The sequence below is a fragment of the Zootoca vivipara genome, chromosome 10 (assembly GCF_965207765.1).
Source record: "Zootoca vivipara chromosome 10, rZooViv2.hap1.1, whole genome shotgun sequence".
NCBI classification, from domain to species: domain Eukaryota; kingdom Metazoa; phylum Chordata; class Lepidosauria; order Squamata; family Lacertidae; genus Zootoca; species Zootoca vivipara.
The window spans coordinates 19,389,186-19,403,242 of NC_142593.1; the positions used below are offsets into that span (position 1 = coordinate 19,389,186).

General features: G+C 41.4%; 1 protein-coding gene across 3 annotated transcripts in view; it reads left to right on the plus strand.

Moving 5' to 3' along the window:
• Positions 1 to 369: 369 nt before the first annotated feature.
• Positions 370 to 14,057, plus strand: part of PGGT1B (protein geranylgeranyltransferase type I subunit beta) — a 29,584-nt gene continuing 15,896 nt past the window's right edge. For all 3 annotated transcript variants that reach the window (XM_035100017.3, XM_035100016.3, XM_088653216.1), the window contains exons 1-3: positions 370 to 521; positions 7,137 to 7,255; positions 11,592 to 11,659. In XM_035100017.3, coding sequence (XP_034955908.1) covers positions 388 to 521; positions 7,137 to 7,255; positions 11,592 to 11,659 — 321 coding nt within the window. In that variant the 5' untranslated portion in view covers positions 370 to 387. The remainder of the gene's footprint in view (positions 522 to 7,136; positions 7,256 to 11,591; positions 11,660 to 14,057) is intronic.

Consider the following 14,057-nt stretch of genomic DNA (forward strand, 5'->3'; position numbering starts at 1 on the left):
CAGGTAAGGGTTGTGGGGTTTTTTAACCACTCCAGCACGAACATTTTCTTCTTTTTAAAAGGCGTTTACTGCAATTATTTTGGGAGACTAGTAACTCTCAAGCGCCTACAAGAAAACGTAGAACGCTCACTTCAATGCTCCCAAACCCATCGACGCGCTTCCCATTTAAACGACGGCAAGTTTTCTGAAGTCGCCTCTGATTGGCGCCCATGCCGGCTGGCCCCGCCCCTTTAGCCGTACACGGGGCGCGCTCCCTCCTCCCTCCGGAGCTGCTTCCTCCACCCCCAATTAGCGCAGCTCCTCGGCCGTGCCACGTGACCCGCGTGCCGCGGCTGCCGCCGGTGACGGACGCTGCGCGCGCGCGGTGTTAGGGAGCGGTTGGCCAACATGGCGGCGTCGGAGGAGGACGGGGGCTTCGGGGACGGGGAGCGGCTGGATTTCCTGAAGGAGCGGCACGTGCGGTTCTTCCAGCGCTGCCTGCAGATCCTGCCCGAGCGCTATTCGTCCCTGGAGACCAGCAGGTAGCCCTCCCGGGGTGGCGGTGGCGGCGGCGGCGGGGTGGGAGAAGGACAAGCGCCTGTCCACGGCGGCTGGGCATCCCGTTGCGGGTCTCTTCCTCACGTTCATTCTCGCTTAGTGGGGGGGGGGGGTAGAATAACCCTAAGAGGTTTCCCCCACTGTGTCAGGGAGCGCAACGGTGGCAGCAGCCCCCGGACCTCTGGACTTGCCCAAGGTTTAATTTCTAAATCGGATTCTCTGCTTTCCTACCCCCGTCCAACTCTCGGACCCCCCCCCCCCAGTCCATGTTGGTTGTGGTATAGCTCAGAACTGAGGGGAACTCTGTGTATGCGCTTTGGGTACCCTTTTACTCAAGTTAAGCTTCAACCCAATTGGTAAAAGGTAGTTTGTTATGTATGTATGTATGTATGTATGTATGTATGTATGTATGTATGTATTCATTCATTCATTCATTCATTCATTCATTTGTATACTGCCCTTCATCCAAAGATCTCAGGGTGGTTCACAACATAAAAATATAAAATGACTCTACCCTATCTTTTTAGATAAGAGGTGAGGAACGCCATGTCCTTTCTCTTAAAAGTCCACTAAATTCATATGCTTAAACCTAGTGGCTGAAAACTATCTTTGGTGCTGTGGCTTAACATGCATTGGCTAAATATGAAATTGTGAGGTCTGTTTCTGTTCTGCTTTCTTGTAAGATGAACAAAAACAGGAAGGTGGTACAGAAAGAATGTGAAAAGGAGAAACTTGTTCCCAGATGTGCCAGCTAAGATGATTATCGCAGCTCAACTTGTTTTGGAATACAAGTTAAGCTTGTTTTGGAATACATGTTGAGCGCTCCTTCATACAATACAACTTGTTTTGGAATACAAATTGAGCTCTCCTTCAGAGCCTTGGTCTCAGTTGGGAGCAATACCTCGTTTGTGCAAAGAGAAATAATTTTAGTTCAGCATGAATGCAAATATTTTATTTTATTGGCTTCACCAGGATCTTTTAAGTTTCTTCCTCTTCTATTTTCTCTATTACCGCTTCCTGACACAACTTTCAGTTTAGTTCAGTTGTTTCCAAACTTTTTTGGGCCACTGCCCTCTTGGTTCCATAAACTTGGTTCTCCAGTGCCCCCTACTCTATAAAAAGCATTATTCAGAATAGTGGTTTGCACAGCCTACTAAGGAAAGAAATAACACAGTAAAATTTAAAGCAGTAACAATTATTCAAAATCGAATTAAGCTAAATAGTTTTAACTGAACAAAATTGATGAACTTGATCCAGTTCATCAAAGCTTTTAAAAGTCTGGTAGTCTCCTGTTCCCCGCTCAGGGTGTAGTACCATCCACTTTGGGAACCAGTGGTCTAGTTGGTGTGGGAGGAGATACTTTACTGGCAGCTACAACTACTACTACTTCACCAATAGGCTAAGTAAAAAAAAAATGTCCAGTAGCACCAAGTTAGTTTGTTCTGGGTATAAGCTTCCATGTGCATGCACACTTCTTCATATATCTGTTACCCTGGAACAGTTTTTTTGAAGTGTTAGAAACAAAAAAACCCCTCAAACACTTGGGATCAAGCCCTGTTGAAAGCAGTGGTATTTGCTTCCAAGTAAACATCCATAGGGGCCAGGGACTCAGGTGGCGCTGTGGTTAAACTACTGAGCCTAGGCTAGGGCTTGCTGATCAGAAGGTCGGCGGTTCGAATCCCTGTGACTGGGTGAGCTCCCGTTGCTTGGTCCCAGCTCCTGCCAACCTAGCAGTTTGAAAGCACGTCAAAATGCAAGTAGATAAATAGGAACCGCTACAGCGGGAAGGTAAACGGCGTTTCCATGTGCTGCTCTGGTTTGCCAGAAGTGGCTTTGTCATGCTGGCCACATGACCTGGAAGCTATACGCCGGCTCCCTCGGCCAATAATGCGAGATGAGCGCGCAACCCCAGAGTCGGTCACGACTGGACCTAATGGTCAGGGGTCCCTTTACCTTTACCTTTAAACGTCCATAGGATAGGAAACAGCTTCAGAATTGCTCTTGGAACATGAAAGTCTGAAAATTTGGAAGGAGGGGAAACGATTTGCTAGAAAAATTTCTAGAAGTGACAAGAGCTGTGCTGAGAAAAATTTTAAAATTTATTTAGAAGAATCTTTTATGAGTGGTTCTCATTCTGTTCTGCAATCTGTAGAAATCCCCAGTTGGGTATGGTAGTTTGCTGGGGAGCAGTACAAACATTGTAGAGCAGGGGTCAGCAGCCTTTTCCATCCAGACAAAGTGGTGGGCCGGACTATATTTGGGGGGGGGGGGAAATGAATGAATTCCAATGCCCCACAAATAACCCAGAGATGCATTTTAAACAAAAGGACACATTCTACTCATGTAAAAACATGTTTGAAACATTATTTCTCTGTAAGAATAAAATCACCATTTTGGAAATAGTTCATGTCCCCCCTACTGGTCAGTTTGAAAGAAATCAATAACTTAAGAAGAAATTATTTTCTAACAGGAGAAATTTGTTTAGTTAGCTTATGGGAATGAGACTCCCCAATTAACCTTTTTTGTAAATGATACAGTCGTACCTCGGAAGTCGAATGCTTTGCGAGACTAACGTTTTGGCTCCCGAACGTAGCAAACCTGGAAGTGATTATTCTGGTTTGTGAACGTTCTTTGGAACCTGAATGTCCGTCGTGGCTTCCAATTGGCTGCAGGAGCTTCCTGCAGCCAATCGGAAGCCACACCTTGGTTCCTGAACATTTTGAAGTTGAACGGACTTCTGGAACGGATTCTGTTCAACTTCCAAGGTATGACTGTACTATGAAAGAGAAAAAATGTTTACTTTCTATGTTGCAGCTTTTCTACTAATGATTGGGGAATGCTGACCCACTTAATATTAGATTTAGGAGAATCCTCAGGGCAGCACTATGTTTTCCTTGAATATGTTCTCCAGTATATGGAGCCACCTATTAAGGAACCTGTTCTAATAGCTATGCAGGTAATCTGTGCACTTAATTATACCATGGCTCTCAATAATTCTGCAAGCAGTGTGATTAGTTAGTAGTCTGTGATCTGTGATCTGTGAAAAGCAAAACAGGTTACAAGCAACAATGGGTGTAGCAGTCCTGGAGGTTGTTCATTATATTGCAGAACCCAGATAGAGGTGAATAAAAGCATTGTAACTAAGACTGCAAAGCAAAGTGTACATTATGCTTAATTATGACGCTTGTCTGACCAAATCATTAATAACTTGAATTGCTACTGGTCTGTGTCTGTTAACTATTATGTGCCACCAAAATGTAATTAGATGACGTCTCTGTTTGTAGAGAAAACTGATGTCACGTGAAGCCAAGAGTGTATTGCAGAGCTTTCCAAACTTTTCATGTTGATGACGCTTTTTAGACACACATCATTTCGTGACACAGTAATTCAGTTTTACTAGCAAACCTTTACTTGGTTGAACTATCCCCTTTTCAGCCCTGGGAGGAGCACGGGAAGCATTTGTGCGACACTCCTCCACACTGCAGCTGACGCACTAGTGTGTTGCAACACACATTTTGGAAAGCTCTGATGTACTGCAACGCCTCTAGGGGTACAGTGGTACGTCAGGTTAAGTACTTAATTGGTTCTAGAAGTCCGTACTTAACCTGAAGTGTACTTAACCTGAAGCGAACTTTCCCATTGAAAGTAATGGGAAGTGGATTAATCCATTCCAGACAGGTCCGTGGAGTACTTAAATTGAAAGTACTCAACCTGAAGTGTACTTAACCTGAGGTATGACTGTATTGTCAAACTCAGTAGCAGGTGGTGCTGGTGAAGCTGCATTGCTTTTCCAACACCATGGACACAGCATGGTGTGCAGTAGTGGGAGCATCACATTGGCTCAGCTGCTGCACATGTGCCAAGCTCCCACTGCCTCTCCCCTTCCCTTCTCTTCCCTACCTTCCCCTTCCTCTTCACTGCTATGCACGGTGTTGGATGTTGGGAAATTCCATTCCACCTTTAGTGCAGACATGGAACTGTTGCGTGTCACATGTCTGTTTACATACCAGCACAGATTGCTGGGAACTTCTGTTTGTGTATAGCTTTTGCTTTCGTGACACTCTCTGAGGAGACGAAGGAGAGACAACGTGTTTTCTTTGTCCTGATTTATGCTTAATAAATCTGCTTGTTGTTGTGCTTTCACAAGCCTCCTCACGCTGCTTCTGTTCACGCAGCGCGCTCTGCTAATGTAGTGTACTCAGACTTTTGAAGTCTGGGTCACTGGTTTTTGTCGGGGGGATGGTCCAGCATGTCGGCTGGAAGGGCATGATCCAGCTGGGGGCTAGCCAGCTGGCCTCTCAACCCCCTCTGGATGCAGATTGGCAATGCAGCCCCATCCACACTGTCCACTACTAGTTGTACTAGGAAATTACAAGGTGCACATCCTGGGTGTTTTATTAGATTTAATTTTGGCCTACTTGGCAAAAATCTGACAGAATATGTTCTGGGCAGCAATTTTGAAAAATAAATATACAGTACCGTACTCTTCAAGTAGTTTGTGTGGAACTGTGTCTGACAGGTATACTAATAAAACAAAAGACATTTGAGAATTAAAGATAAAGTCAGTTATGGAATGTCCTCCTTTTGGAGGTGCACCAAGCACCAACTTTTCTCTTGTTCTATTGCAAGTTTGAAACCTAGTTGTTTTCTCGGTTATTTATGATTTTTTTTATTGTACCTGTAGTGAGCAGCTCTGTGTTTTAAGATTACTATTTATTGTTTTATCTCAGGGTGGATAAAAATCAATGCTTTCTTTAAAACAATAAAAAAAAATTCTATGTCATGTCAAGAACCTGAGACCTAGATTCCAATGCAGCCATTCAGGCCTCTTCTGCTGGCTCTTGGCACACTCTGTGCCATACTCTTACCCAGGCACAGGCAACCTTGGCTCTCCAGATGTTTTGGAACTACAACTCCCATGATCCCTGACTACTGGCCCTGTTAGCATCTGGAGAGCCAAGGTTGCCTATGCCTGCTCTTACCCATCAATGCTTCAGGAATGTGTGCATAAATGCCTCTAACATTTGTTTTGCTGGAATGTAACCTACTACAGTCATACCTCGACAAGTTACTGAACGCTTCGACTTACGAAGGTTTCGACTTACGAAGTCGACAACCCCCGGAAGTCTTTTCTCCGCGTGCGCGGAGAAAACCTCGACTTACGAAGACGGCTGCGGAACGGATCGTCTTCGTAATTTGAGGTACCCCTGTATACAAACATAAGCTACATCCTTTCTTTGTCCACTTTTGCCTCTGGACCTGGATCTCTTTTATGCGTCCCCTGGATAGTGGCCCTTGGGTTCAAAAGGTTCCCACTCTTGTTTTAAGTGGTCTAAATGTTGAATTTACAATTCATTAGGAAATACAGTTGACTCGCAACTTGTGCTGTGGTTTTAGGGATTGTGTGTAAAGCCAAAATCACATATAGTAAGAACAACCCCAGAACTACCCCTGTGAGTCCATCTCTACCTTTCCAAAGGCTCTGGAGGTGCTTTCAGCGAGCTTTAAAGCTCTTTCCGTGTCAAGTTTTCTTGCTGCGGAAATTGCTTTTAAGATCTCCTCCTTGCTTACCAGGTTCTCTTGCTGGAGCTCCCCAGAACCTGGTAACCAAGTCTGAGAGCTTAGAAGCTCTTTCTGCATCCAAGCTCTCCACCTTGTATGTGTTTAATTTGTGCAATTGCAGTTGCCCAGCAAGACATAAAGCTGTGATCATTCAAGTTGCAGGTTGATTGTATGCAACAAAATCAGTCTCCTTATGATTCAGAATAAGGTCTAACTATAAAATGCAAAAATATTATCCTAGTAACAACAGTAATAACAGGGCTCCAAAATTAGATCTTCATCGTAACCCAAGTCTTTAAAGAGCACTACATTCTGATAGTTTCTAGGCATCACGATCATCATGTTTTTCTGGACTCAAAACAAGATGGTCTGCATCGCTTTCAATAGTAACAGTTTTTGTAGCTGGAATCAGTCATTGCATTACCGTCCCAGGCCAGGTGGGAACAGGCCAGCAATGCAGGTCTTGCAGGGCTCACAGTTAAGATGGTCTATTTGGTTTGCATTCTTCACACGCAACTGTGTGGAGCCACATTGTAGGGACACCTGCATCACCTTTTTATCTGCGTAATTTCTAGCACCAAAATGTGTCTGATTTGTGTAAGACTTGTGTTTGTTACCTGTCAGATTGCATTTTTCTTCCATGGCTCTCGGTGCTGAAGACATTTCTCTTTCCTGATTTTGATGCTAATGAGCCAGTCATTTTATAGCTTCTTGAACATGTTGTTATTCTACATTTATGTGTGGTCTGCTTCATCAGTTGGAGAGGCTTGTTGGTATCGGTTTTTCACTCCTTCACTCCAGGTGGAGTTGGTTAGTGAAGCTTGACAGCAGCATGGCTTTCTGCCTGCAGAGTTACATGTAAGCCAGCTCCCTGCAGCATATTGTCGGGTTGCAGCACTCATGTCTGTTTTCAGTTCATGCTGTAGCTGACACATAACACAGGTGCTTCTTTGTGGCTTAGAAGTACGACTTCTCATGCTTACAAACCATTTGATATCGATGGCGGGTAGTAATATCCTGCTTTTCTTCCCTTGCAGGTTGACGATTGCTTTTTTTGCACTCTCCGGTCTGGATATGTTGGATTCCTTAGATGTGGTGAACAAAGAGGATATAATAGAATGGATTTATTCCCTGCAGGTCCTTCCCACAGAAGACAGTGAGTGAGTTTTTAGCTTTTCTCTTACTGACATTTCATTACACTCATTTGTGCTGCTTTTAGCTTTTGATAATAGAGAGCAAACCCTTGTTCAGAGAGATGCTGAGCAGTGACCATCTTACTTGTAACAATTGAAAGTGCTTAGCAGTACTAAAATGTAGATGCTCTTAGCCAGGTCACAGAACTGTGCAGTGAAGCCTGTCAAAGAGCTATAGTGAGTTATAGATGCAGTTGTATTAAGCAAAGTAGGTTAAGCTTTCAAGTAGGGGACGCCCTGCTTTTTTTTTAAGCAAAAAATGTTGCTTTGATGCGTTCTAGAAGGATATGTTGAAATTCTTAATATACTGTTAAATTAGAAACATTCAGAAGGTATTTGTCTAATCAAGACAAAACATGTTCATAATAGTTTTTTTATAAAGCTGCTTAAATGTGCTTAGATGGGTCAATGGCTTTGTTCCTTCTTAATTGTACTGAATTTCCTTGTAAGACCTATTAGCTTAGCTGTACAAGAAATATGCAACTAATATAACTTGCTAGAACTATTATTACATTAATGAATGTTAAGCCAAACCCACCACTACTATAAGAGAACAATGGAAGGATAACAGGGAAACTCAAGCTAATTGATAGAACTGAGTCAGATGTCAATAATGCACTGTTGTCCTACTTGTTGGAAGTCAGTGGTCTTGTACTCTTGTGCTCTCTGCTCCATCTAGGAGGTAGGCTTTCTGAAAAAGAGAGCACTACTGGTAGTACTCCTTGGTTCTACATCTTGAAATCACTAAGGTTGCTGGTGAGTGGTAAGATATTAGGAACATTTTAAAAAGAAATATACATATAAAATCAGGATCCTCATGCCACTCTGATCACCAAAAGCCAACACATGCAAGATAAGGCTATCTAGTTACTAATCATGATGACAGTTTACTATTTTCAGCATATCTCTGAATGCAAGTTTCTGGGGATCACGAGTTGGAGAAGGCTGTTGTGCTCTTGTCCTGCTTGCGGGTTTCCCATAGGCATCTGTTTGGCCACTGTGGGAACAGAATGTTGGAGTGAATGGGTCTTTGGTCTGATCCAGGAATGCTGCTCTTAAAGTTCTTAAGCCAAGTGAAATATTTAAAAGTCTTGTACTGCTTTCATTTGATGCTGTGGCTTGGGTTTTGGAGAGTATGGTGGGAGAAGACTGTTCCACAAGTGTTTCAAATTAGTTTTGATATTGTTCTGACTTCTTTCTAATTGTACTTTTTATGAGCCAATACTGAAAAAAGCAGAAGTCTAAAAATATGTTGTTGGTTTTTTTACAAAATCAGAAAATAACACTTCAGTGGAGCTAGAGTAGGGCTTTCATACAAGCTCTTTTCAGATTATTGGCAGTTTCACCATAGTGCTTTGTGAATTGTCATATACACTAAGTCAAATCAGATTTATGGCTAAAATGGGATAAATATTGACACGTGTTGCAAATGGAGCAGTATTGTACTACAAAAGCTTAGAGTTATGAGGTCCATGATAATCTTGTTTTGTTTTAGAACTTACTGCATACATGTTTGTGTGGTGGTGGTGGGGATATATTCTCTACAAAATAAGACTTCCTCCCATTACCCCTGATTTCAGCTGTCGTTAGAATAATTCCAGAGAGATTGTGCGTCTATTAATAAGGTAAAGGTAAAGGGACCCCTGACCATTAGGTCCAGTCGTGACCGACTCTGGGGTTGCGCGCTCATCTCGCATTATTGGCCGAGGCAGCCGGCGTATAGCTTCCAGGTCCGCACAAAAATGAGGCTTGCAACAGCTTAACAAACATATTTTTCCTATTTTAAGGTGCCGCAAGGCTCCAGTTTTGTTTCCTCAAACTCAATGGAGTGTGTTACATCTTTGTTGTTGTTGTTGTTAAAGCTTCAATTGTTTTCAGTAGTAGTACCATTTATACGCAGCACAACCACTAGGTGGTGCCATTCCATAACTGAAGTACTAAATCCTTCCTGCGTTAACTTCCAGAGGGGTAGCTGTGCTAGTCTGCTGCAGTAAAAACAAGGGGCAAGCTACAGTTAAAGTTTTGTGACACCTTTAAGACTATCAAATTTATTACAGCATAAGTTTATACTTTAATAGATTTCCTAGACTTTAAGATGCTGCAAGAGACTCTTGCTGACAACAGCTTGTTGATTTTTTGCCATAGTAAGCAAAGGAGTACAGCCAGTTGTGATGCCTCTGACTTCTCTTAACATTTAATCTTTAACTGTAGCTGATTAAAAATATTAAATGATTAGGAAACTGTCCTCCCCCCATACTTAAAAATTCAGTGACATGATTTTCAAAGGTGTAGTTTTATGTGGCACCTATCAATAGTGTTGACATATTAATAGATACCGTATGCACTCACATGAAACATCCCTACTGAAGCTAAAATACTTCTTACTTTCTTAACATCTCCCAAAACCTGTTTTTAAATTTTGGAGCTTCAATATTAGCCTTAGACAGTCTTCCTGACTAATTACCATAAGACCTCATCTATAATAATTGATTCAGAACAGCTGCTCTTGTTGTTTTGAAACTGTTGGATTAACTCCTACTCAATGAATAGTGATCATGGTTTGTCTGTTAATCTCCAATTCTGTGTGGCGTTTCTCCATGGTTGTTAATTTCTGGAGTGCTTGACTTAAGAATTGAAGGCTTATGGGACCTTTAAGGTCATCTTGCAAAAGGAAACTTAAAAGTAACAAAGCTAATGAATGTATTTTAAAAAACCAAAACAAACTCTTGACTATCATCAGTATTCTCTTGGGATGTGTAATGAGATGTTAGTGAAAGATTCCAGAAAAGCTCTTTGAGCTGAAAATAGATTTGGCTCTTCTTTCACAGCAGCTTTCTGCAAAACCAGGCACTGAAATGAAAACCTGCCAGTGAATAGCTAGAACCATGTTCTGAAGCTTCTTCTGTATACTAATTTAGTGTATTTTCTGAATTGAAATACTAGAGCAAAAGCAAGGGTGACAATCGACCAAGTTTTACTCAGAGGAGATCCACTGTAATGACTAAGTTTGGCCCATTAATTTCAGTAGGTGTACTCAAAATAAAATTGAGTCACTTACAGCCCTAATTCACAGCTGCATTCTTTTCATATACAGTAAGTATAGGTTTAGCTTTGCTGGGGAATGTCACAGCCCACTGTATTTCATGGCATTTTGGTATGTCAGGTTAAAAAGAAGTGAATTCTCTAAATATTTGCCCTTGTGGAGAACATTTAATGGGTTTAACTTACGCAATTATACATTATACATTTCCTGTGGCTTTGGGGCCAATATGGGAGAGAGATGTTTTGTTGCAGTTGGGGCAGATAAAGGCATCCAGTTGTGCTGCTGCAGATGCTCCCTGGTGTTTTCTTCTCTCTGTGCTCCTCCCAGAGCGAATTCCTCCTCTGGTCACTTCTATGGATACACAACCTGACTGTCTACATTGATGCATTGGATATAACTCACCATAAATACTGGAGTGACATTAAAAATTAATAATATGTAGGAGGTTCATTATTTAGTATATCTCAGATGGAAAAAAACTCTTTAAACAAGACTTCTTTGTGCAGGATGAATGCGTTGTATGCACGTGGTCCTTGGAGACCCCTCTTGTGAGGATCTGACTGGTACTGTTGCATGAATAATAGAGATTTTCTTTCAGTTTTTAGAGAATATATACAAAAGACAAGCAATTGGTACATGAACTCTTTAATATAATTGCTGTAATAATTTTGTTTTTGTGTGGTTCTATATGCCTTACTTTGGCTCAACGTTTATATAGTTGTATGACATGTAAAACACAGCTTGTTTTTATTTAGCTGTTGCTTATTACAGCTCTTATCTCTGCAAGCCTGTTCTAGGCTAGATCCTAGAACAGCAGCTATATTTTCCTGGAAGGTCAGTCTGAGGAGGGGATAGACTGAAAATGGCTAGCTGACCATTTCTACATCAACTACATAGGATGAAGTGTTTGTAGAACTCAGAAAATGATCAGTATGTAGCAGGGTGGAAAAACTAACTAACCACTCCCATTGGTCTTCTATGGAAAATAGTTGTAAATGCTGAGCTGCATGTGGCCCTTGGGGACAGAACAGTTACCAGCCCCTTTACTCAAAAGTAAGTGGGTTCACAGAGTTCAATAGGAGTTACTCCAAGTTAAGTTTCTTAGGATAGCAGTCTGAGCTAGGGAATATGATTTGGCATTAATCATGAGCCAGAGAAAGACTTTAAATTTCAGTAGAATTGTTTAAAACAAATAGCTAGGAATTTGAAAAATGAATACACAAAGTTAAACTAGGGTTGTTTTGTTTCCTACAAAGGATCAAACATGCATCGCTGTGGATTCCGTGGTTCTTCGTATCTGGGAATGCCATTCAATCCGTCCAAGGTTAGTGAATACTACATGAAGTTACAGTGCTTTCCTTTGCAGCCTTTTAACAAATATTTACATGATCATGAAATAAGGCTCTGAGGTGAGCATTTTTTAAAGTAAAAATAGCACTCTATTTTTGTAAATTCTACCCGTAAATTGAAAACATTTCTGTGAGGCAGAACAGTGCTCTTATTATTGAAGCCATATTTTAATGAGAGCTAGAAATGGGTGCACAGCTTTTTAATGTGCTTTATGCTTTTAAAACCAATAAGAATAGAAATTGGGAAGTTGTCTACTCAGAAGCAAGTCACATTGAATTGAATGAGGCTTGCTCCCAGATAAGTGAAGTTAGGATTGCACCGTAAGTTACCAGTACTTAAGTAACTACATTGAATGTATGCGGGCAGGTAGGATGTGTGGAAGCCTAAAACTTGATAATATAATGGTTTTGTTGTTCTGTGAACCCTTGTGACTCAAGAATTGCAAGTTGATGTGAACATAGGGTACTCTGTTCACTTTTCATAGAATCGACTAAGCAGTGAAGCTGTGCAACCTCTGCTCATATCCTACTTGAGGTCTGTTAAAAAGAACGGCATCTGCTCAGCAGTAGTGCTTGCTGGAGTATGTGTTCGGTTCAGTTCTTTATTTTGGAACCACAGGTTTTTCAAGGTGTGCCCACAGAACATGTAAAAATCAGTGATTTTAAAAGTAGTCCTGATTTTTCCCAAGTTTATCTTGCTTTCAACTTTGCACAAATCATGGCCATTTGCACCTCCTTCGGGTCTTCATTAGATGCAAATCCTGCTCACTCTCTTTCCGTCATTCCATAGCCTGGACATGTACAGACAAAAGGTGTTAATGCATAATTTACTGTAATTTTCCATGTATAAGACGAGGTTATTTTATTAAAAAATTATGCTAAAAACGGCTGGGTATTCTTCTTCTACACGGATATTGGAGAGGTGGGATGGGCGATTGGTGTCTTATACATGGGGGAGTGTTATATACAGGAAAATGCGGCAAATCCTCAGATTAATGCAGCATTGCCTGAACACACATTTGAATGTTTTATTCTAAATGAGGATATTCTTCATAGGAAACCGTCACCTCTATAACGTGGTTGTCTCATGTAGTTTGTGGCAGTGGGGTCCTTGAAGTATGAACAGCCTGTAGGATTGAAAGTGGGTTATAAAGGGAGCACAAATCAAATACACGGAATGCAAGTTCAGAGGAGTCAAATAAGTCTGCAGTGTCAGTGTGCTAGCATGCTGGCTGCATGGACAGAAATTCCATTCCTTACATATCTGTCTTGCTTTTATCAGGACAGCATCAGTGTGGTTCTTGTGAGGAAGGCACAAAAATAGATGCCCTTAAGATAGACTAGCATGATGGACAGGCAAACCAACACGTGTGGGCTTTTCTTTACAGTTGAGAGAGGTATGAAATCCTTCTTTAAAAAAAGACTAGACTTTCTAAATGCTGCATAACACATCAAACTTACAGCACATCTTATCCATATTTCCATAAGTTTGTATCCAGCCTAAAGATATTCCGTAGACTCACTGGAATAAATTGAAATCTACTCTTAGTATGGCTTAGTTGGATAGAACCCATTATCAACTCATGGAGAATGCACATCCCTAGAATGTAAGCCACCTGGGCTTGAGTGGCCTCTTTTTAAAATAGGGTTGCCATATTTTGAAGAGCAAAAAAAGAGGATACTATGGTGGCCATTCAAAACAAATAAATGCAATTTGTCTCAAAATTTAGCTCCTGAAAAAGAGGGCATGTCCTGAAAAAAAGGACACATGCCAACCATGAAATTCTTATCAACAGAGTGTGATTATTTTTTAGGTTGTCACTATTTATATGGTGTGGTCATATTTCCAAATTTATTGAAAGTGATATTAGATGTGTGGTGATAACTCATTGTATCCTTTTACATGGTGCCAGAATTTTGTAACCTGGGATCTCTAATGTAAATCCCAGAAAATACTAAAAAGGTATTGTGAAGTGCTGCCTTTCTGCAGGGCCAGCTTACTAAAATATTTTATTTATTTCTCAACCTGTTTGTCTTTCTAGAATGAACGTTTCATGAATATTTGCAAAGGAAAGTCTAGTTTGGTCATCTATCCTAGTACAGTAGTTGAGATCTGCCATATAGGACTAAACTGGCGCACTGGAAGCAGCCATCAGTTCGTAGATATCTGTGCAAAATTCTTCTGGTGTTGGAAATGTACCCTGGTCTTAAAATAACTGTCACACTTCCTGCTATTTGCATAGCTGCTGCTATGTGTGGGTCATGCAGAGGTGGGCATTTATATATAGCCATTCAGGCAGTGCTCTTGCATGTTTCTCCTGCCCAGTGTTAGAAATCTGAAATTTTAGGCTCAGTACTGCGCCCAGAGCTCAG